This window comes from Artibeus jamaicensis, unplaced genomic scaffold (genome assembly GCF_021234435.1).
Source record: "Artibeus jamaicensis isolate MK-2021 breed Jamaican fruit bat unplaced genomic scaffold, CSHL_Jam_final contig_519, whole genome shotgun sequence".
In the NCBI taxonomy this organism is placed as follows: Eukaryota; Metazoa; Chordata; class Mammalia; order Chiroptera; family Phyllostomidae; genus Artibeus; species Artibeus jamaicensis.
This window is the reverse complement of record NW_026521871.1, coordinates 3,853,541-3,879,363: the sequence shown is the minus strand read 5'-3', so window position 1 is coordinate 3,879,363 and position 25,823 is coordinate 3,853,541. Positions and strand designations below refer to the sequence as shown.

Sequence of the window (25,823 nt, the reverse complement as noted above, 5' to 3'; positions counted from 1 at the left end):
TTTTTTACACTACTACCAAAGTACCATAGCTTCGTTAAACTGAGCCACAATTCCACAGCCATGTCTCTCAGGTCTAAGTACTGCCAGGATTATAGTTGTATTCAGTGTTCTAACTCAGACTCAGAGAGGGCGTGATTAAGAAACCTGGGAATGTTCAAGTTATCTATACCAAGTGGGAAAAGCAATGAAGGAGTTCATGCAAGTTTCAGGATTTGTCAAAGCTTCCCAAAGGGCTTATCTAAAAGGCTGTATCATCTGAGTGCTTTAAAAAATGGGTACATAGTTGAAATGTGCAATCTTCTGCCTTGTCTGATTTACCAAAACAACTGCTCCTAGAAATGGGTATTTCCCAGTCACAGCTTCAGGACGCTCAGCTAAGAGCACAAAGACACCAAAAATAACCAGAACTAAAATCAGAGGATAGAGATAATCAGAATGACCTTGTAGGTTGGGCCAAATGCTTTTTACAGTTGAGGGAGGTGTTTTTTTTTTTCAACATCTGTAATTCTTTGAGTGCCTAAAACCGCATACCTTAGACGTCTTTGCAACACTGTCCTAGTACTGTGGCTCTTCAAGATTCTAAACTCTGGATTGCATCCCCCGAAAGCTATGCAATCCGGACTGCTGGAGACAGCAAGGGCCCTTGTGGGAAACTTTGGTCCCAGAGACTAGAGTTGTCTGTAACCTGGAGCTGAGATTATTCAGCTGTGCTTTTGCCTTTAGCATCTTCTTCTCAGGGAGAGATAATGCGAACAAAACGTAACTTTTTAAAGCTTGATTTAAATTGTTACTGCTTGACATTTTTGCTTCTTCTGTAGGAGCATGTATAGAATTCAGCATTTGGGAGCAATGTTATTTGAACCTCCTTAGAAAGGGCCCAAGTAATACTTTAATATTCTTTTACTAAAATAAAGTAGTTATCTATTCAGTACCAAATTGCAACTCTCTAAACCTGAAATGTGGAGAAATATCAAACAACAAGTGTTTTAGTATTGAGATTTCATATGAATGATCAAAATGATGAATCCATACTTGGACTCCTGACCTGATACGCTAGTCTTCTAACCCAAGTCAGTCTTATCACTATGAGTTGCCTGTGGAAAAATATAAGAGAAATAACAGTACTAAAGGTCCCTTTCTGAAAGCAAATTAAGCAGGAGAGATTAATTCAAAACTAAGCTCCTGGGAGTCTGTCTCTGGAAGACACATTCTTTGTTTTTTTAAATGGTTTGGTTAACTTGTTGGCAGTCTTAACAAGCTATCCAAGCTAACCAAAGGCAGACTAGAAAGTAGTCTACTGCCTCTGCATTGAACAGACTGTGTGAAAGCCAGTAAGTTCTAAATGCCCAACCCCATGTTTCAGCACAGTGAGTGGTTACCTACAAGGAGATGTGATGGTCTCTGAAAGGCTTCCTTTCCTAATTCTTTCCAGTAGATACTGTTAGAAACAGTGTACCGTCTCTCAACGAGAAAACTAAGTAAAAAAATCAATTCTTAGATATCTACCTAAGGACAGGAAGCCACTAACATTTTCCTAAAGCAGAAGCACAAAAGTGAATTTTCATTTGTGAATGCTATATCAACTCAAACGCTGATATGACACTTCCACCATTTCCACAACCCAAGTAACTGTTATTATAAGAAGACAGAGATCCAGCTTTTGAGTATTGCCTCGAAAGAAATGGAAAGCAGGATCTTGAAGAGCTATTTGCACATCCATGTCCATAGCAACATTATTTATAATAGCGTAAAGGCGGAAGCCATGCAAGTTTCCATTGGCAGATGGATGGATAAACAAAAGGTACTCTATACACACAATGGAGTATTATTCAGCCTTAAAAAGCAAAATAAAAATACTGTCATATGCAATATGGAGTAAACTTAAGGATAGTAAACTTAAGGACAGTGAACAAAAGGCAAATATAGTATGATTCTACTTATATGAGGCATCTGGAATAGTCAAATTCAGAGAAACAAAAAATAGAAAGGTGGTTGCCAGGGCCTAGGGTGCAGAACATGGGAGTTCTTGTTGAATGGGCACAGTGTTTCAGTTTGGCAAGATGAAAAGGGTTCTGGAGATTGGTTGCACAACAGTGTAAATATACTTAACACTACTGAAGCGTATGCTTTGAAATGGTTAACATGTTAAATTTTATGTTTACTTTACTACAGTTAAAAAAGACAGGAAATGAAAAATCACTTTCCATACTGGAAAGGAAATTTTCCTTAAAAAATCTCGGTTATATAGCAATGTACATATTCTAATCTGGAAACATAACTGTGTTTCACAAAATGCCAAAAAATTCCTTGTAAGATGAATGTGGGCATTTTCTCTAATAGCAAGACTGATACGATTTCTCAGGACCGAATTTTGAGACTGAGGAACAAAGAACAAATCTGGTAGCATTTGCTCAGTCATTTATTTGGTTTATTTAAAACATGCCACAGGGCCAACATTTCTAAATCTGTGAAATAGAATTAAATGAAACCCAAAAAGATGAGGGCTGAGAATCCTTATAGAGAATTAGGCCCAAACAACAAAAGAGGATGCATTTTTCACACTGTGTAACACATCACCTCTTGTTTTCACACAGACTGGCCCTCACCGGCCCCCACCCTTGGTTGTCCAAGCACAGATTTGATCAGGCAGTGCTTAGCTATGAGACCTCCGTCTCTCTGCCCAAAAGAGCAGCAGCTCCCCACCCAGGGTCATTCCCACCACCACAGACTTATTAAGGTTTGGAATATATGTTCAGGAAGCCCTTATTTTAGGAAACAATTAAGTAGAATTAGGCTAATGAGGTGAGGCAGGAAAAGCTTTTGCCCTTTTGCTGAGAAATAATTCCTATGTTATACTAATAAAAATAATTCCAGTTATACTAATAAAAATCAAGTATTTCTTGAATGCCTCCAAATGATCTTTGTACCCAGTTTGGCAATTAACACTGCCCCACCAAGGAGCATTTACTACCCAGGCTACGGGGGATTAGTCTCCATGTTCACTTCACCTGTGTCTTCCTTCAGGGAAAATACAGAGTATTGGCAAGTGGGGATTTCACAGGAGGCTTAATTCCCTTGCCATCTCAGAGGGTGGCAAAGTGCACAGGGAGGGCTGGGTGCTCCCTGCCAGGCCCAAATACAGGCCCAGGCCAAGGATTTTCTTGGGCCTATCTGTTCTTGACCTTGAGGAAGGTTAGAAAGGGGTTTGTTCAGGCGGGCCTTGTCTCCTGAGGGGCTTTTCTCTGCCAGCCGCAACCCCACTCTCCTCCTCACAGTAGCCATCCCTGGGCTTTCATCTGGGCCAGCAGCAAGCGATCTGCCACCTCCAAGCCTGGGCAGGAAGTGACCTCTGGGCAAAAGGGGGACACAGACCCTCCTGTCGACATTTTGTCTCCTTGAAAACACCCCAGCTGGTGGCCCAAGGAATAGACTTCATTTCTTTTCATTCTCTGCCCACCCTCCCCACCCCATACATCTTTCCCCCTTTCTCCAGACTCAAACATCCAACATCCAACATAAAGTTGCCGAAATAGCAATCTTGTCTCTGAATATATAAATTGCAAAAATTGATATGAATAAATCTGCAAGTAGCACACTGATTGTGGCACATTTTATCAAAAAACGGCGCTCGGGTGCCTGGTGGCTGGGGAGGGGGTGGTGTCATTACACGTACAGAAAAACATCTGCAAACTCCCAGTGTCTTTACTTAGAACTGAATGGAGGCATGACCTCCTGTTCCTTGCCATGAACTCTGAGTTCACACTCATATTTTACATGTTACAGGAAGCCACAGCTCGCCCCAGGGGTGCTGCAAACAGACACGCAGAAGCCAGATGCAGCTCCCTCCCCACGCTCCTTAATGCACCTGAAGAAGCCGGCAACTCGACATTCAAAAGCTGACATGCTCACAGCTTAAGGTCACTTCAGATTTTGTAAAGAGGAGGACAAAACCAGGAATGCTTCTAGGGCTGGGCTGTCAGCGGGGAGGCGGAGGGATTACAAGAAACCTGTGACTCTGCCTCTTTCTGCCTTTGCTGGTAGTTTTTTTGTGTGTGAACAAGTGCCATACAACAGATTGAGCCTCGTATAAAGGCCTGAGACTGTGCAAGGGCTCCCCGCTGGGCCTCAGCTGTGCTTGCAATTAGCAATAGGCACGGAGTGATTATTGTTGGGGTAGTGGATGGCAATGCGAAGTGACAAGTTTTATGGGGGAAGTTGGGAGTGGGGATGCTCTGCAAGTTTTTCTTTCTTTCTCTTTTCTTTCTTTTTTTCTTGTTCTGCAAAAACCCTTCCTTGGGAGGCTGCAACCTCCTATTTCAGTGAAAGCTGTTTCCCCCGCCTCATCATTCAAAAGAGCCTTCACGAAATTGTTGAAAGAATATTTTTCTCAGTGCTTTAGAATGCGGGTTTTCTAGATCAGAGCTTCCTTGCTGCCCCATTTAATGTCAGAAATACCCATTTGCCTCAAATTAGCAGAGATTTTGGAGCTAAGGGCAGGAGATTAAGCACACAAAATTACTCAGCAGGTGACGGTGGGGTGGATTTGGGGGTTGAGAAGTCTTTAAAACTGACTACAAGACATTATATACTTCTGACAAAAGAACATAGTAATCCTACCTGCTTGCTTTAACCACTGTTGTTTGCCTATTATTATGTGCTTTAATGCTCATGAGAGCAAAACTATTGCTGATACTACTCAATTACCATAGTAACTCACACCAGTGACCTCTTATCGTAGGGCTCCCAGCCCAGTTGAACCAATCCAAAGAGTTTGTGTCTATTTATTTATTTAAATAGTGACATAAACTTGGACTGGAAAGCTCTAGAGAGAGGCTACTCCTCTCTTTGTCCAGGATAACTTGTTTTGAAATTTTGAGTAAGGGCCTTTCGCCTTTAGAATCCAGGGTGATTCTGAAGTTTGTGGATTTGAGGCTGTGGAACGCCTTCGGAAACATTATGAAGACACAGAACAATGCCCACTAAGAAGCAAAGAGCATGTGTGCATCAAAGGTCAGCAGCCTCCCAGCTCTGGGCAAAGTCCTGTACCCCTTGAGCCTTCAGCTACTATCTCCAAAGTCTGGGAGGTAGAAAATTGAAGGCTCTCCCTGGGGAACATTTATTATTTTGTAATATCAGTTAGGCTAAAGGTAGAGAGGATAAGACTACCCGGGGTATCTGGTTGCAAGTTTTTTAAAGAAAATAAAAGTGACACCAGTGTAAATTCTTCCAGCCCTGCATTTTTAACTGGCCTGTGGATGGGTATGTGAATACATATAGGCATAGTGTGTACTGTGTCTGAAGAGTATTGGTGATGCAGAGCCATCGTGTTGTGTTAAGATATACAATGCTCTGAGAAGTCCTGCAGTAAAACAAAGAAACAAAAAACCCTTTATTTAACTTTGCTTTGTATTTTCCAAATGTACTTGACTGAAAAATCACTTTTCCTGAGCCATCTATTAATATCTCTTAGGGTACTTATATTCCACTGAATTCACTTTTGAAAACAATTTCCACAGTGACAATAATAAGAATTAGCAATAATAATGAGATAAATAAAATAAAAGTTAGCAATAAAAATAATGCGAAAACGTTTAGCGAGCACTTATGTGTCAGGCATTAGTCTAAGCAGTTTATATAAATCAGACTTGAATTCTCCTAACCACATCAAGGTATAGTTACTTTTTAAGTCCCATTTTATATTTCTATATAGTATGTAGTATTTATATGAATCTGTCATCTACAAAAAAGAGAGAAAGGGAAACATAGCAAGCCATATGTAATAAAATGGCTTGAAATTTTCATTGTATTTTTCCTGCTTCTGAATCACCAGAGATCCTAAATTCCATGGACTCCTTAAATAACTAATTTTTTCCTATAACTTCATGCCCTATTCAATATTAAGTGAAATGAGGAGTGAGGCATGACTTCCTGCAAAATCCTCCCACCTTTGAAGTTAAGGTACCCAAAGAGCAAAATACACCTTTCTCTTCTATCTCTTTTGATTAGCCTCCAAAGCCCTGCTGTTCTGAAAGAAAGAATCCAATTTAGGTATCAAAATTAGATCTGTGCTCGCCTGTACACAATTTGACTTCAGAAGCTGCTGGGCGTCTAAGTAATTGAATAAAAATGTAACTAGTAGTGAAACCCTGAATGAACCATGGAACATGGGCCCAACACCAGCTGTTCTAATGCCCCCTGGCTGATCAGCAGGACCCATTACACTGAAAATCAGGACAGACTTGTTTGTGACTCCTGTTAAATAGACAAGTTTTTGTAGCAAATGCCAGAGGCTGACACCTAAGTTTCAGCAAGTGGACTAGGGAACTATGATATTTAAGAGAAAAGAAACAGCTCTTTTATGTACCTGGATTTTCTCAGTTCAGACTATGTCTCTCTCCAAGAGACATAAGTAATGAGCACAATGTGATCAAGCCCCAATCAGCTTCTGACTGGGTCTTGTCTGCCACCTGGGCTGCCCAGGGCAGGTGTGCAGTTTGAGAATTAACAAACTGACCATGGTTAACAATACCTTTTTCTGGGGCCTATTTTTCTCTGGATATGTTGGGGATTTAGTTCTAGGCCTCCCCGTGCATTGAGAAAATGGACCCCCATGCCTTTAGCCTCTGTCCTTTCAAAGGAACCTACTCTTTTGAGAAAATGTATAGTTACAACCCAAATTCAGAATTTTAAATCATCTCAATCACCTTAAGTTCAATTATGTTGAAAACAAAATTCCAGTTTGGGTGGCACATACTACCACCTATTATGCATGAGAGGTGTGTGAATAATTTATCTGAAAACTCTTCTTTGATATGCTTTCAAGGACTTCAGAAGTAGGAGAAGGATTCATCCTATGAAGTAAACTCAATTATTCACGAACAGCATCTGCCCACCGCCTGATCGCTTCTTAGATACAGGAACTGTCTTCAGAGTTAACTGCATTAATTCATAAGCAGATTGACGTAAGCAAGTGAATAAGGAATTTGCATACTGTATAGAAATCATACTCTAAAATAAGAATTGCAACTCATATACAGAACAGAAAGACAAAGTGGAATGCCAACTTTTTCTTTTTAAAACAGGTTTGGTTAATTACATTAGGGCTAATTTCATAATTTGCACTTATTAACCTTTGTACAGTCATGAGTCATCGGAGTTTTGTCAGTTGAAATTGAAGTTTTTATGCAGGAAAATTCACCTGGACTTCAGGGAGTCATTTTCCTGGCCAAGGTTGTTTTAATCACAACTCTCAATATTCAAAAAAACCCACAATGTGCGCATTCACACAATTTCCATGATATTACATGGAAAATGTTCAGGTAAATGGGTAAATGCTTTAGGTCAAAACACCCAGCAAGTTTCCAAGCAGATGATGAAAGGACATGATTATACCATTCAGGAGGCACTCACTGTCTACAGCTTCCAAACTTCCAGGCAAAAAAAGCCAACAACTTTAATTGGGTCCAGTATAAAATTAAAAAGTCCTCCAAGCACATTAACATTAGATCTATGTCAGCATGGTCAGCCTGGGCTCTATGGGGAATGCTTTCTCCTAAGGGAAGGGTATGATCTCTTTAGGAGCCAGAGCTGGCATTGAGTGGTTTTCAAAAAGCAGCCAACAAAGAAGGCTTGAGTGCAGGGACGATATTCAGATGAGGACCCAGGAGATGAAAGGGAATGTTGGGTGTCAACAGAGAAGGAGGAGTGGCATGAAGGCAGGAGAAAGAGGGGAAGCGGTCTCCAGCAGAGCCTGATAGCTGCAGGGGACTGGCCAGGCTTCTCAAACTCCTAGAGGAAACATTTGGGGGAACATAGCGACCTTCCCTTTAAAGGAGGCTGCAAAACAGGTTCTGATGCCCGGGACTCAGTGCTGAGGAAAAGAAAGACAAAGTGCTGGTTTTGAAAAGTTAACATGTGTTTTCCCCTGTACAGCTGGGATCTACCTTCCAATGGAGCCCTTTCCTCTTGCTTTATTTTTAAGCTCTGGAAACTGTCTTCCTGTCTTACTACTTCTCGCTGCGTCTATTTTTTTCTTTTTCTGGGAGGAAAAAAATTACCCCACATTCGCCAGATTGCTTACCCAAACCTCATCCTGGGGAGCTCGCCACCCCTTCTCTGGAAAGGGCATGAACCTCAGACCACTGTTAAGGACAGTGGATGCGAGACACACTGTGACCTTGCTGGGTGCCCTCATCCACAGATGGTCTGGGGTCAGCCAGCCAGGATCTAAGAAGTGTGTGTCAGGTGTCCCACAGAAGCACTAGCCAGGTCTAGGACTTGAGCACATAAGAGTTAAAGTGTAAATTAGCCATGAGTTAATACATGGCAGGATCGCCCTGCCCTACCCTGAATGCTTCTCGTCCACAAGCCTCCGGCCCCCCTCTCCTCCACCCCCCGTTTTTGAGGCGACAGAATAAGAAATTAAACACTTGTGGGTTCATTCGAAAGAGTGAATGAAATTGAATAAGCTCTCAGTACTTGAGGCGCACAGCGAGCGCCTGAATGGGGCAAACCTCCTAAGTTGAATGGAGAGTCTTTTGGGACCAATTTGTCTCTTTTCACTCTTTATTCTTCCCTTTTTGCTGACAGATGTACAAAGGCGGAACTGCGCCGTGCAGCTTATCCGCATGCACCCACAGCAGCTGTCACTTTTGTCGAGCAAGTTAATCAAGCAAATGCCACCATATCCCACTTTCTATAAGGAACAACATGTTATAGACAGTAGTCTTGCTAGAAAGAGACTTTATTTTAACTTTGATTGGCTTGGTTTCCCCGCCCCTCCCAAAACTTCCCCCTTTCCCCCCAAAAAGGAGGGAGAGAAGGGGGTTGTGTCCAAACCTACAATTTGGCTATGATCATGATAGATTTAATAATAATACTGTGCGTGAGGCTGAAGATTCATTTGGGGCTCTTTTCTAGGGACCAAGGGACGCCCTGAGTCTGGTGGGTTTTTTTTTTTTTTTTTTGCACGTTATTGTTTGTGTTGGACTGTTAAGCTGCATGTTGCAAGTAATAGAAAAGCTAAGGGCAGAAAATAGTATTATGCCACGGATGTCTTGGATTAATTTTATTCTCTTTTCCTTTGTAAAGCAGGTTGTGTTATTTACATATTTCTTTTGATAAATCCCCTTGCCCAGCCAAGCTTACAAAGACTGCTGAAAACACAATAGCATTTCTTTGTGCATCTTGCCCTTAGTAAGTTCTTTAAGCTGAATGCCCAAATTTATTTCTAATGTGCACCAACAAATGCAAACAGGCCTTGATTTCTCTGATCCTGTGTAAGCCAAGCGGGGAGTCTTTAAAAGAATTTGATCCCAGCCCCATCTGTGTCCCCTGTGCCGGGTCACCACTACATGGTGGTGTTCAAAACACCACAGGCAGAGCGAGCTTTGCGAAAGGGTGCACAGTGCTGACTCAGCTACTACCCCGAGCCTGTGTTCATGAAAGAAACAATGCCAAAAGCAGACATATTTTGAATAAACAAACTCTTTAGAAACAATCCATAGAGACCAACCACTTTCCACAGGCCAAGGGATTTGCCTGTTTCAAGGGTTGTCTAACAGCTGACAATCTATCTGGTAAGCTCTTTAAGGCTTCAAGAGGAAAAAAAACAATCCCTTCCTCCCTCCCTCCCTTCCTCCCTTCCTTCCTTCCTTCCTTCCTTCCTTCCTTCCTTCCTTCCTTCCTTCCTTCCTTCCTTCCTTCCTTCCTTCCTTCCTTCCTTCCTTCCTTCCTCCCCTCCCCTCCTTTCTCTCTCATCACCTTGTCACATTGTTTGTTGTAAGCTTTGGCTGGAAATAAATCAAGGAAGGACTTTGGTGAAACCTGATAGAAAATTTTCACATTGCCGACACCTTAGACATTATTGGACAATGACCACATACTGATTTAGTTGTAACTACGTTTGTATTAAGCATGGATTGGATAACTGTGCTATTCTGTAATTTTGGATTACTTTTCCTTCCTGTAGAGTATTGCTGGTCTGTGAAATCTCCTAGAGCCATTGAAAACTTAGCTATGTGGGTAGTTTAAAAGAGTCAACAGGTCCTTGTAGGAAAATCTTGAGCATTGTTGTTTAATAATACCACTGTGTCAAACTTTGGTTAAGGAACTTAAGCTGCTACCCTAAACCAGTTATCAACTCTGAGATGTAATGGTATTGTGTTACCATCACCTCCCTTCTCCACAGTAAACTACTAAACTTTATTTTTATGGGTTAAAAGATCTCAGAAAACAGAGGGAGAGATGGAGACTGAAAGCTGAAACCCACTCCTTAGCTGGGTCTAGGTGGAAGTGTTTTTTGCAGCATATATGGGATGCAAGCTTCCGCGCTGCGCTGTGGTCCCTCTACGCTGACGGGGTTTCACCCTGAAGTGGGGACAGTCACACTTCCCAAGATGTACCACCTTTAGGTCTAGGTTCTGCTGGTGCTCCTGGAACTTGAGCCCAGTGACAATGCTCTCACATTTAGGAGGAGACCTGATCCAGTGGGGCTGAATTTTCCTTAAGGGGTCTGCCAGATTAGCTATACAAATTGTTAGTGGACAAGCCATAACTAAATGCCACTTTCTACCACAGTTGCAATTTCTCTCACTGCTGAGGTGCCATGTAGGCAACAGCGACTTTCATCACAGTGGATCCTGTGAAACGCAGAGCACTGTGGAGTGGGAGTTTGGGGCACATATTTGAGCAGTGTAAGTTTTTCTAAGACATGGTGGTTATCCACTCTGCATTAGGAAGAAGAGGTTGATCTAGAATTGATCACTTCCCAGGCTTCTCAATTTAGTGCTTGATTACCTCTCAATGATTCAACTTCTTTAACTATAAAAACCTGCCTCAGAGGGAGTCATGAGAATTACACAAATTATTACATTTTAGTGCCTAGAACAGTACCTGGTGCATAGATAGTACCTGTTGGATATTGGCTGTCAGCCTGCAAGGCTAAAAAATGAGAATCACTAGGCACCTACTTCCTTAGGCTGCTAAGAGGATTTAAAAGAAATAACATTCTTAACAAGATGATGTTATTGTCTCCAACATACAGTCAGGAAAATATACAGAAAAGAAACTAACTTATCATTTTTATTCTTAAACAGTTATTTATTAAACCCTCAATTAATTAGAGTCCTTCCCTATTTGCATTTGTCTTTTAAGAGAAAGCTGCCCTTTTTCCTCTTCCCAGAAGCCCTTTTTGGGACCAAATCAAAAGAGCAGCTTTCAGAGTGTCTGTGGGCTAATAAATATTTCAGCTCCATCTTCTTGAGATGTGTGGCAGAAAGAGCCCTGTATTTGGAGTGTGGGAATTCGTGGTGTGATCCTGGGTAATTCACTCTTTTCATATTTCAGGGTCTGGATAGTGAAAGTTGAGGTTAAGTATGGTATAGCCAGAGCCTTGAAAGATCTTGACCTAAAGACTTAGATTGTGTTTCAAATGCCCAGGAAGGCAGAAAATAGAACTAAGAACTAATGATTTCTAAGACATTTTAGAAATCATTTCAAAAGTAGGAGTTTAAACAGCAATGGTCTTCCAATAAATCTTCAAATTAGTCAAAATATCAAATAGGCTGAAAAAATTCACTCCCCATTAAATTAACCAGAGCACAATGTATTCAGGGCTTCAAAAAAAAATAAGATGATAATTGCAATAATTCACAGTGAGAGAGTTAAAAGCCTTAATTACTGTTTTTGAATTAGAATTGGAAATAGAAAATATCCTTGACAAGGCACACAATATACTATGAAAGGGCTAAGAATTCATTAATACATATTTAACAAATAACTATGGAGGGCTTACAAAATGCCAGACACTGGGGATGCAGCGATGAATGAGGTGGATAAGACTGCTGCTCTCAGGAGGTAGGGACTTTGGGGCCTTGTAGTCCTGGGCAGCTCTGTCTGGACTTTAGGTTCTTATCTTAAAAGTGGAAATAATAGTACCTTTTTCTGTTTCTTCCTACTGTTGCTAAACAAACAAAGAATCAAAGTTATGAAGTGATTTTATAAGACACAAAGTAAAAATGGTATTGACAGAGATAACAGAAATAAACACATCTTTCAGTATCTTTTATTCCCTAACTCAGGATTCATGAACCTCACCACCACTGACATTTTGAGCCAGATAATTTTTGGTTGTGAAAGGCTTTCCTGTGCAGTGTAGAATGTTTACCATCTACTATGGCATCAGAATGGTACCATGCAACAACAATCAGTAGCATCTACCCCTGCCCTGACCTGAGCTGTGACAGTCAAAAATGTCTCCAGACATTTCCGAATATACCCCTGGGTGACAAAATCACCCACAGTGGAGGATCACTCCTCTAAACCAATGGTTCTTGGTCAGATTACACACTTGCATTTATTATCTATCTATCTATCTATCTATCTATCTATCTATCTATCTATCTATCTATCTATCTATCAAGTATGCCTGAGCCCTTTCTTAGATCTACTGACTCAGAATATTTGGTATACAATTTGGATGAGGACATTTTTACAATTAAAGAATATACATAAGTAATTCTGATGTGCAGTCCTGGTTAAGAAGCACACAGTAAGACAAAAGAACACCTATTAATACAGGAAGAATTTAACCCTTAAGGTTATGGAGAAGGTAATATCTAGATGCTTAGATTGGCGTCATCATAACCCAGGTGGTGCTATGTCCCTTGTCTAAATTCTGAAAGGACCTCTTCTCATAGAAGCATTGCTAAGCATAGTGAAGACAGGGCTGTAATCACATTGGGTTCTTACTCTACTTTAAAACAAATTTCCTTGAGGGATCCTGCATATCACTGGACTTTTTGCCTCTTTGCTGCTTGTTATCATGGTCTCTGATCAATTCATGTCTGGCTCTTAGAATTTGTGGAACAAACATATCAACACTTTTCTTCTCTCTGCAAGGCCTACTTAGTATTAGGTAAAGGCGTGAGCTGATTTTTATGTTATTACTATCATTGACAGAGACAAGAAGAAAAAGAGGAGTCATTTGTGGGGTAATTTCTACTCAGCAAAAATTGTGGTCTATGATTTATAGGCATTACCTCATTTTGTCCTCCTAATTCAAAGAGCCAGGTAATGTTTTTACCATCATTTTACAGAGGAGGAAATTAAGACTCGGTAATGCTAACAAAGTTATGCCAAGTCACACAGCTAGCAAGAGGCAGACCCAAAAAATGGAACTTGAGGGTGTCCTACTCCAAAGCCTGTGCTCTTAAATCTATTTGCTACAAAGGATCTGGTTCCTTAAAAACTTCAAGGGTCACTTTCTAGCAGAAGGAAGCTGCTGTAATTCCTTTAACAGATGAGACTGGAGTTTTTGTTGGAGTAGTGAAACTCCATTGGACCTACACACGGGTGACTGCTAAATTTAAGCTGAGAATGTTAGGTGTTAACAATTCCTTGCTTTTTGTTTTTTGACCCTAGAAAGGTAGTTTGGATGAGGCTTGTTAAAAAGATTTTTGAGACTAGTTTCTGAGCTACCTGCCAGGTAGAGTATTCTTCAGAGACAGCGACTGGAATCTCTGGGTGAGAAAATGATCCAGAGATAATGCTTCTGTTTTACACCCAAATTTAACCTCAAAGAGTCCATCCATATCATTAAAAATAGAATTATTTTTACCTCCACACTATTGACATTTTGAGCTGTATAATTCCATTGTGGGGGGATGTCTGTGCATTGCAGGATGTTTAACAGCTTCCCTACCTCTTCCCACTAAATGTAAGTAGCACCTTTCAATCTGTGACAACCAAAAATGTCTCCCGATGTTGCTGAATGTCCCTGGTGGGCAAAATCATGTCTGGGTGGGAAACACTCACTTAGTGTTCCCAGAGCCAGTGAGGCACATTGCAATGGGGTGTTTTCTTTCTAACAGGGTGGTTTCCTGGGCCAAGTGATGCATTTTCTGAACAAAAGAGAGTGGTAGTTCTCTACGTTAAAAAGTGAGTTAGAGAATTTCATAAGAAAACTCATGAAATTAACTTTGCTTACTTTATACATTATTGTTCTTTTCAAAAAATATTTTTACACACAAAAATGAGAGGGTCTCTTATATCCTGATTGGCATATATATCTGGTAATAATACCCCCATCCTGGGCAAGACCTAGGGGTGTGTTGGTAAAACTGGCATTAGTCCAGGATGGTCAGAGTAAAAAATTCTGCCAAAGGCAGTCAAGGCACACAATATGGCAACTGACACTATCATTGTAAGCCTTCTGATATGGAAATATCCACACTGGAGGCAAATCACTTGACTTCGTTAATTGGGATTTTTAATAAACTTGGCAGGAGTTTAACAGAAGAACAGAACCTGTTAGCTATTCTCTTCGAAATTGGGAATTTGAAGTGAATGAAGTATTCAAGTTGAGTCTCCATTTCAGATTTCTGGACACACAAAAATAACTTGTAGCCAACTGGTAGAAGATATATATATATGCCTCTCTATCTCTCTCTCTCATCTATGTATCTATCTATCTATGTATCTATCCATCATATATAATATATAATATATGTATAATATATACATATATATACATATACATATATATCTCCCATAGATATATATCTCCCAAGGTCCAGGTGGAATTACTGAAAGCAAAGAGCAGAAAAGCAATTGAGAGAGGCCAAAGTGGGATCCACCCTGCTGATCTAGCATGCTGCTCCAGATTGTTCTTGGGCTCCGACTGGGATTATTCTAGGGAGAGACAGTGAGAGGGTGGAGAGTCTGGATGTATTACAAGCGTTTTCCAGTCATTGCACCAAGCTCCCCAACATAATCTACTTCTGAGACTGGCACAGCTCCCAAGCTAAGTCCCAGGTTGGCCATGTCTACAGACATTTTTGGTCTTTACAACTGAGAGGGAGGCTCTACTGTCATCTACTGGGTAGAAGTCAGGGATGCTGCTCAACATGTTTCAATACACAGGTTGGAAACCACAACAAAGAATTACCTGACCCCAAATGTCAATAATGTCAAGGGTGAGGAACTTTGTTCAAGGTGTGTTTTTAAACCTGAGGGTTGTGACCTAGTAGTGTGTGTGAAATCATTTGATTGGTTACCACCAACCTTTTTGAAGATGGAATAGAGACTGTCAGACTGAATCATATTAAGTGTACATATAGTTTCATGAACTTTTGTTTCATGTGTGTGCATGTGTGTACATACAAATAATGGGTTGCAATGTAAAATTTGTTTCTCACTGTGAACCATGAACGGATAAGTTTGAAAGTCACTGATCTTGTCCAGTATTGCTCAAACTTTCATGTTCATTTGAATTAACAGAGCACCTTGTTAAAATGCAAATTTGGAATCATCTAGGCTGGGGTTATGGCTCAGGTTCTGCACCTCTTACAAACTCCCTGGCAAAATTGATGTTGAAGGATCCATGGACCACACTTTGAATAATAATAACCTAGATGATGTTTTAATTTCATTCATTAAAAAATATTAAATCAAGAGACTATGAGTCTAGATAGGTTTAGACAGTGAAATCTTGTGAAAGTAGCCTCTACAGAGCCCAGCAGGAAGGGACATGGTTACTTAATGGGAAGTATTTAAAGGATATAGTACATCTTGCAACACAGTGTAATAATATTTGTTCTATAAAATGTATGTTGGCTACTATGTGTTTGCATGCATGTGTGCACATGTGTGGTCTAAGTGTGTTGCTTACTGCCTCCATACCATAAATCTGCCATGGAGGGAAAAACCTTTTCTAAGCCTATGGGTTATGTTAGCAAGGATACCATGACCTTAACATAACACAGCAATCAGTCTGGCTTCTTAGGATAATTATTAGGAACATTCTTCTCTGGAAAACAAATTAACTGTACCCACCAAGTGTTTCCTGGAATACAGAGAGCTGTTTCGATTAAAGTCACTAAGCAAAACTCTTTGTTGCACACTAGCTCTAGAGAAATTTCAAGACCAGTTTTATTTAAGGTTTGCCCCAAAGTAAAAATGAACTATTTCTATGAATGGCTTTAGGAGGAAGAAGCTAGATTAGAAAAGAACTACATGAAGACATGCCACTGAAATATAAATCTGCAAGTATGATGCTAACAAAAATAAACAATTCCTTTTGGATAGCATTAACCCATTTGATGCAATCCAAATAATTTCAATGTATTAATGATCCCTTATATTTTCTTCATATAAGACTGCTGAAACTTCAAACCAGCCAGGCATGGATGAGAAACACTCCCATGTCCATGTTGAATAGAAATGCGCTCTATATCTAAGAACTCCAAAAGAAAAATAAATAATCGTCATTTACGTGTTACTGTGGAGGCCATGCCATGGGATGTGGGAGGATTCATATTTGAATACCAGATTCATGACAACAGGGCATCAGAGGCCTCAAGACATTTTTCTTTCCATCCCTTCCCCTACTCGTAGAGTGTGCTGTCATGTCCAAGATAAAAAACTTCTATTAGTAGTGACCTTTTCTTTTAGTTAAGTATTTCATTAAAATTGCAAATGTCTCAACAAGGGTAGCGCTAAGTCTTCTTTACCTTAATGGGGGAAGAAATAGAAAACCTGTTAAAAGCAGTAGTGCTGAGCATCAGTCTGCAAACCAAAGGCTCACTGGTTGGGGGCACATGAGAGGCAAACAATGAATATTTCTCTCTTTCTCTTTCCCTCCCTTCTCTCTAAAAAATAAATGCTGTTTTTTTTTTTGTTTAAAGAAAGCAGATGTATATGGTGGGAATCAGGGAAATCATGAAGATATTGGGTCTTTGGGGGACACTGGAGGATGAAAGTCAGGAAGATTAACTTGGATTGTTGTTTACTTTCAGTTTGGAAAGGTCTGAGTGTAAGGTTCACTTTCAAGAACACAAACCTCAATCAAATTTGTATATGTGTATATCTATTGATCTATAGTTATACCTATTTGGTAATATTAGGTATCTAGTTATATACATGTAATTTATATTATTATACAGGCCTGGCACAAATAATGACCCTTTTATTATAAAATCTCTTATTGCAAAATCATAAGCATGTAATTCTGTAACATAACAATATCATACTCATACTTAGGTGATACATTCAAATTAAAACTATCAATTATTACAACAATATTATTGCCCTACCAACCACACTCAAACAGGGTTTACTTCTGCCAGGCCCTGTATATATCTCATGATGCTACAAATCAAGGTGAGCAGATAAACCTTCTTTCCTTCCACTTCCTATTTCTCTCTGACTCTGTGTCCAGTTTCCATACTCTTCTTGGGAAATGACAGTCCTCTATAGCTTTAATGCACAGCCAAGGACATGGCTTAACTACCAGAATTTTCTTTGGTATTCAATATTTAGTGGAAAATCATGGTCTCTCCTTTCCTATCTTCCTTTCCTGGTCCATACTGGATTTGTTTTCCTGTTCCAATGTATATAATTACACAGATTCTAAAGGAAGTCTTGGCAGAGTGAAGACATGCACTTCAGCCTGATAATTGAGAGAATGAGGCCATAGTTCAATTAAAATTTGATTTGAAGAGTATGAGAGCTCAGCTTCAGACTGATTTGAAGGGCATAATTTCAGGTTGATAAGTTTAGGAAACACAAGAGATACTGGCCTGTGACCATGGACCTTAGATTTACACACTGAGCTCAGATATCTATGCCTTAATTCAAAAAATAAAGTCCCAGGTGCTCCTCACATGGCCAACTTGTACCCTGGCCTCTGTAAATTTCTTGCTGCCTTTTTTTTTTTTTTTAAAGAACTAGCTTTAGAAATTCTCCTTACACACAGAGAATAGGTTTAAAAAACCCTGGTTGAATTATGCTGAGTTACTAATTATGTCTAAAAGAACTATTTGGTTGAATTCAGCTAGATTTTTTTTCTCTTCAAATCAGTTCTATGTTTAGATAGTAATAAACTCCTCCAGTCTGCAGAACAATTGGCACGGCAGTTCTTTTAACAAGTCGGGATTGGGAAAAAAGAGCCAGTGCTGGTAAAAGGAAATGTAAAGTGCATCACAACCAGTTGAAGGTGGGGCCCTGGGTTGGATCCTGGTTTGTACAAATAAGCTGTAAAGAATATTTTGGGGACAAGTGGGGAATTTTGGATATGGACAGTGTATTAGATGAACATTTATTGACAAGGAAAATGTAGATCATTAACTTTAAAAAGCAATTTTTGCTTGCTTATTTTAGTAAAAAGTACATAATGTATATAAGCACATAGAACAAGATCCAAAGGAATAAACACTTGAGTAATAGTCCCTGGGTACTGGGAACATAACATTTTCTTATTTTTGCTTAGCTCTATTTTCTAAATGTCTACAATGTATGTATACTGCATCTGTAGTAATAAAAGGTATTTAGCACTCCTCCCTTCTCCCCCACAAAACTCCTCACATTCAGAAGGTCAATTATTCACCAATGCACTGTGGTTTTGCTTAGGGGGTAGAGCTAAGTCATTTCAATATCAGTGGAATGATAATGATAATGAAAGACTTGTTGAATTTTTCATTACGACAGTCTACATCCATTATGTTATTTAGTCCTCCAACACCTGCAAGTAGTCAATTTCTTTACCAATGGGGAAATTGAGGCTAAACAATTCAGCTGAAGTTAGAAAACTCAGGAGTAGCAAAATCAGGATGTCTAATCTTATCTGACTTACTTCAAAGCCCCAGCCCCAAGCATCACTGGGGGCCTGTTCCAGAACCACATTTCATCACAAGTAAAAAGGCACCACCAGGCTGCTATATATCAAGTAATTCTAAGCAGGTTAATGTCTGGATGTGATAGCAAGACTCTTACAGCACATTAGAACAGATATAGAGTTTTGTTTAACAAGAAAAAAAAAAGATGTCTGGGAAAAGCATTCCCTTTCAGTGATGATGATGGTGTAATGATGATGATGGTGGTGGTGGCTGACACTTACCAAACGCTTCCTCAGAGACTGATGCTTGCAGTTGCACATGGCATTTCACCCCGATGCCAACTCCATGAGAAGGTTCTGCTTATTATCATATCTGTTATCTGTAGATGTATCAGCTGAGGCTCAGAGATTAAATACCTTGTCCAAGGTCAACCAGCTTGGAAAGATCAGGGGTATAGTCTGAAGTCTCCAGAGGCAAGGCCCATGATCACTACACAATAGTTCCCATTTGGGGCAGTCAAACCTGCTTATTGATTACAGAGGGAATCACTCACTATCTCTGTGTCTACAGGGCGATATGCCTTGATTTTGTTTAATCAGCCCACGAGAACCACAACCTGTTTACTGGTGAATCTTGTGCACCTCTCCCCAATTCATACTTTTGGAAGTAGTTTCCCTCACCTGGACAATTAGTGACTACCTGACAGATTTTACATCATAACATAATACTTTCCTCAGAGTCTGTTCCTCAGTACTTCCTCTGGCAGATTGACTCCTACTTTGATACATGTTCACATGGATACCATTTTCGTAATTAAATAAGGTTATTAAAATATGTTTGTTGGTGGTTTCATATATGACTATAGCAAATACAGGGTGGGACAGAAGTAGGTTTATAATTGTTTGAATGGGAAATAATACAAGTAATAAATAAGAAGATAAGAACAAACTCTGTTTCTCATACTCACAATTGTAAACCTACTTTTGCTCCATCCTATTTTATATTTTATATATTTTTATGTTTTAATAGATAGAGGTTTTATTTGTCAAATTACTTCTTTAACAGAAAATATTCACACTAAATTATTGTGTTGACATGAAGTGGACAATTACAAGATTTGATAATGGAACAGCAAGTTAAAATCTGTGCAAGGCAAAGAACCCAGAGCAGCAGCCTGGCTGAACCTGACCGTGTGGCCTGATTAAGTGCTTATGAGGTAGTTTGGTAAGGAGCCCTTTCCTGATCTGAAAACTGCCACGGAGAAGCCAAATGCAGAGTCAATCTGCAAATACTTAATCCTCCAGAAGGCAGATTAAGTGTATAATTGACCTATATAATCCACGTATCATCTCCAGGCAAATGTTCCCAGGGCCTGCTTTACAACATGCAGGCCTGAAGACAGCCAGTACGGATGCGCATTGCCCCCAGTGTGGACTCCATCCAAGTGCAGGATGGCTTTTTAATCACTCATCTCCGAGCATGTGAGGTTTAAGCAGATGATTTCGCCTAAGCACATCTCTTTTAATCCCGATTTTCTTCTCAGTCTGTGTCTTCAAGAAGTACAAGGAGGAAGGAAAATAAATTAATTTTTGTTTAGACCTTGAAATCTTAGGCGCTTCTCTTGATGATCAGATATCTAATTTAAAAAAGCATGTTTTTGTTTTGGGGAAGATATTGAATTAATCACAAGAGAAGTGGGGAAAGCCATCTGCATGATTTATGGACACTCAAGCCTTAAATCACTGTCTTTGAGTTATTTCTTGGGCTTGTGCTTTCTCTCTCAGCTGCTGCTTTAGGAATGTGGAGATCACTTCATATTCATTTTTTATATTTTCTTTAAAAGTCAGCAATAATTTTCAAGGAGGCCAGACTTCCACTTCAATCTGAGAGCAATCTGATTCTCTATTAAAAATTCAGCATCTTTAATATAATATAAATTCATTGCTATTGTACATACTCTCTTGCTTTTCTTTCAAAATATAATAAACTCATATTTTGCAGCAACTAAAATCAGTATACAATCACATGCCATTCTTTAGAAAAAATGACAAGTGCAGGTAAAAATATACAACTGTGTATCTGAAATACTACATGAAGTAGCATGTTCCTTTCCAATCAGCACTTAATTTTGGACCAGTTAGGGGCATTACCAAAAAAGTGCATGGTATTTTATAGAAGGACTTGTAAATCAAGTATATTAACAAACAGGAAACTTTCACTGCATTAAAAAGATCTGGTTAAGCAATGTTACATCTGAATATATTTCTTCAATAAATCTAGAAAACGCCTGTTTAAAAAAAATGGTGAAGATGAATTTGGAAAGCTGTTCTTAAGTTACATAATAAAATAGATAAAAATGCAGAGCATCAAATATAGAACCCCAAATGCTATGCCGATAATCTCCCACAAGCACCCAATTCCAGCCAAAAGTACGCTGACGAGGCAGAGAGAAAAGGAGCTCAGAGAGAGCGCCAAGACTGAGGCCCCCCTTACACAGAAGATGCACACAGTGAGTGACCGGCTATTAGTCCAGATGCTCCCAGACACAAACACACACTAATGCCATCCAGCCTTTCCTACAAGGCACACACAGAAAGGCAAAAAAGGGGACAATACTGAATACCAAGAACTTAAGGGACTTATCAGGTAAATGAAACAGGTTTAGAAAGGAACACAGCTAAAAACACAACAGGATTTCTGAGAACATGCCTCAAAGTGACAGATGCCAGCAGAAACTAAGAACCAGAGAATGACACAACAGTCAGAATCAACAACCCCCAAACAGCAAACAATCTCAGAGATACAGAATTTTCTTCTCATTCAAAATGCTAATTTTCTATTATTCATTTTTGCCATTTATCAAAATGCAACAATTTGGAAGAGAATCCTCTCCGATCAACAAGTTTTTCTCAATAGATTTATGCCAATTGTTTAAAAACCTGCCTCAGGACCCCCTATTATTAAGAAATGTAGTTGAGAGAACAATTTGTTGTTGCAAGAAATTTAGGGTGGCAGGCTTCTCGGACCCTCCTGCCTTAATATTCCTATTCCCTTGTTTAGCTCAGTGGACACCAGGGCCTCGCAGCCCATATATGCAAAGAAATAAATACCACGCTTGAAGAAACAGAAGCTGAAAATAATCAAACATGTTGGTAATCTGATGTTTTGCTGCTAGATTATAGAAAAACAGTAAGTACTGAATTAAATTACTGAGACAGCATGGTAATGAAGCTTTTTGAGAGGCTCTGGGTTTTTCAAATGACAAATGTTTCAAATCTATGACAGATTCAATAACTTTTTTTGCACTATATCAGTTAGGTTGCCTAGCACCAATATTCTGTAAATTAGGGGAGCAGGTTATTTGAAGAGTAAGAAGTAAATGGCAAAGAAATTTATTATCTTTAAACAAGCTACTAAAATTATTTTCCACGGGTGTGGGGGTGATGTTGAGTGAACAATTGCAATGGTTAGGTGTTTAAAATCAGATACGTCGGGGACTACAACTAGGACTCCCTTGGAAAAACATAATGGGGACAATGTAAGACTAAATAGCAGTTCTCACAATTTTTCTCCTGTCATTTATGCTGGTCAGTTTAATTCAACAAGGGATCAAAATACTTACAATCCCTTGTAATAAGTAGAGGGACTGAATCACCCTAAACATAATTTGCTTTCTGGAAGACACATTACTAGTAATTTTTCTTTCCATCATTAGTTTACATTAAATACCATAGGGCTTGAGCTTGCCTGTGTTCTTCAATAGTCAGACGAGTCTACTTTTCCTATCTGTGCAAGGCTGGACTCTTACTTTTCAAATAAAGATTCAGTTGCTTTTTCCCTTTAAAAAGTCACAGAAGAGGACAATTTGTCTGGTTGCCTTTAAGAAGGCTACCATAAAAAATTTCCCCTTGTACTTCTAATTAAAAAAATATAAAAGAGGGCTGGGTGGGCTATTTGTTAATGGAGTGACAAGCAAAATTACAGATTGAACATCAAATTCAGGCCTGGATGTTTCAAAGTGTTAAGAGAGCATGAATTATTCACACACACTCACACAGAAACACACACGCATACGCACACAAGAGCCACACAAAATTGAGACTCAGAAGATACTAATCAAGGGGGGAAAAGGCAACTTAGGCATTGAAAAGAACAATACACAGGCTTCTCAAAAATTTGTGGTTTGGAATTTGATGCAGTGGAGATGGGCAGAGTGTTTGGACTCCTGACCGCAGACCCAAAGGTGATGCCTGTCTCTGTTTTCAATGCCTATTGGATGGGTGACTGTCCCCCAGACCTTCTAGGCTCAGAACTTTCATAAAGGCACACATGCAGACAAGGGAGAGGACCCGCTGCGAGCTTTATGCATGTATGAGGCATTCTCAGTGGATGTGGGTCATGCTAGAAGATGTACACAGGAAGATTATTTGATTCTAATTCATGCCACTTGATATAATGTGATAAAACATTTGACATGAGAGATAAGTTCCATTTTAATCTGAAAGGGGACAGGTGGGAATTAAAAAGTAAGAAGGTTTCTCAAAGAAAGGTGATGCAGAGGAAGGAGCGATGTTGAGCACAGGACGAGGATGACTGGGAGAGAAAAAAAGAAAGGAGCCTTTTCAACACACAAGGAAAGCAAATGAGCTGGAAGACAAGGCATATAAAGTCAGAAGCTGCAATACTCTAAGCAGTGCCAACAATGAGCTCACTGAGCTGTGGAACAAAAACACACTTACACACAAACTCAATGTAAATTGCCGAACACAATCACAGAAAAAATATAGAAACACGGATTTCATAGTAGACCAAAACATTAATGTTCAGGCTGGCACTAAAAATACAGAAACCTGGACAGGAGGGGCTCATGCTTCACGAAACAGAAGTCGGCTGCACAATCAGAGCCACATGGAGACAAGTACGTCAGCGTCCCTGCACTCTGGCCGGGTCTACACTGGCAAATTCAGTGGAAATTGAAGCAAAATATCTGGCTAAATTAGATAGCCCATCTGCTTTGGCCTGAAAGAGGTGGGTGATTTGAGACGAAAGCACAGTCTTTTTTTTCTTTCTTTCTTTCTTTTTTTTTTTTTTTTTTTTTTTGCTTCAGTGGCTTGCTTTGGGAGTGCAGATGTTCTCACGGTGGAAATGACTTTGCTCGGTAACTATTAATTGATGGAAGTCTGTGTTTCTTGAAGTTCAGTCTGGGTCTGGCAGCCTGATATACTTGCTCTTTGTGCACTTGCTTCTTTTTCCAAGTTTTCAAGTGGGTAGGTTGGTAGGGGGGCACCTTGGTTTAGAACAGCAACTGACCGAGCAGCTCTAACGTGTTTGCCAAAACCCACGGCTAAGTAAGGATCTCTGGTCTCCCAGAAACTGAATCCTTTTGAACCAATAACAAGGCCATATTTATGCACATCTGCATGCCACAGCTGGTGTCAGGGAGGAACCACCCCCCAGGAGGGTGAGCTGGCTCAGCCTCCCGACTAGAATATCTATCTCCCTAAAGCAAGGCCAGACTGCAAGGAGGAGAACCATGACCAAGAAAGGTCTTTGCCAGAGCTGCCTCACAAGCTTCGTGCAGGACAGAGCCTGCTTGCTGAAAGGTTGTGCGCTGTCCTAGGTATCACACAGACTGGGACTGAGACTTGGCCACACCAGAGTGGGTTCAGAACAGACACACGACAGATAAGAGCCTAAGGCAGAGGGAAAGGAAAAGATTTTGTCTGAATCGGGACCAATCCATGTTCTCAAAATGTGACTTATCCTCCTGTCTCTTATTTTGTCACATTTTGGAGGGTCTCCTCCTTGATTTGCAAGGAGGAGAAGGCATTTACTTACATCAAATAACCTTTCTATATACATCTCCTCATTGACCTTATCACGAAGGACATCCTGAGAGTGGCGGACGAAAGTCACATAGGCATCGGCCACATCCATCCCGGGTTTCTGCAAAGAAACAAGCAAACATGAAAATGGGATTTTATGACAGCGACCCTCTCTTGACTGCCCTGCATTTTCCTCTCTCTTCTCACACCCCTCCCCTCACATTGCCTTGATGGAATCTGAAGCTATCCACAGTATGTATTAGCTGTCCGCAGACTGGACTGGTAGGAACAGATATTGGAACCTGCTCTTTCTGGAAATCAAACCTGGCTAGGAAGGGAGTTGAGATGAAAGGGTTTTATGGATTTTTTCCTATTAATTTTTTCTGGCAAAGATATTCCAGTATATATTCACTGGATAACCCAGAGACTTTATCTGGCTTTTCTTTGAATTCCCCCAACCCCTGTTTAAAAATACCCACATTTATATCACTTCTCGGCCTTATGGTGAAGATCAGGTGTGAAAATACCCACATATATTTTGTCTTCCACTGTCTGTTCTTAATATAACATTAAAAATGTGAGTCTTCTTGATCCCCTTTTCCTTTTAAAACATTGAGAAAGTGTTAACAAATCACAGTTCAATCTGTACCCTCTCCCACCCAACCTGCAGTTTGGGGGGTAGTTTAAGCTGAGTATGTGGTATTTTCTAATCAGTTCCCTCAGAGGAGACATTCAACCATTTGTCTTTGCTTTTCTGGTGCTGCGTTATTGTCTAAGCATTAAAGCGGGGGAGGGGCAAGGATTTGATTTTTAAATAAATTAGATTTGCTGTAAAGGTAAGCAGGTGGTTCATCCAGTACTGGAAATGATTTATTGTAAAGAAAAACAAAAAATGAAACTCAGAAGGCACACTGCTTAAGATGTCACAATCAAAGTTATCTCCAAAGAAACCTATTAAAATACTGTAATATGGGTCATTAGGAGAGCTGCCATTAACTCCTTAAATTTCCATAGTAGATATGGATGTTTGCTAATAACTAAAAAGATTAGCTTTCATTATTGTGATTTACCTTAGATCACAAAGTATCATTTCTCTACAAGACGGGGACTGTCAGGCACTGCAAATTGAAGTTAGTTAACACTTCTGTGTAATTTCCAGGGTGAAAATGAGGAAGGTTTGGAAACAGTAGGACTGTATTTTTTTTCCTGATATAAAGCAAACAATTATCAAGCAAAGGGCCAATGCTTGGCCCCTGGGATGCTGGTAACATTTCTTAACACCTGCTGAAACAATGACAAGGTATTAATTTGAAAAACAATGAAGACAATCCAAAGCCACAGCAGTCAACTGTTACACTTTCAAGCAATTTTCATGGAATGGATC

General features: G+C 39.8%; 1 protein-coding gene across 2 annotated transcripts in view; it reads right to left on the bottom strand.

Annotated features, from left to right (window-relative positions):
* The window catches only part of CADPS (calcium dependent secretion activator), a 452,323-nt gene that overhangs the window by 12,316 nt on the left and 414,184 nt on the right, over positions 1-25,823 (bottom strand). For both annotated transcript variants that reach the window (XM_053668933.1, XM_053668932.1), the window contains one exon: positions 24,453-24,560. In XM_053668933.1, coding sequence (XP_053524908.1) covers positions 24,453-24,560 — 108 coding nt within the window. The remainder of the gene's footprint in view (positions 1-24,452; positions 24,561-25,823) is intronic.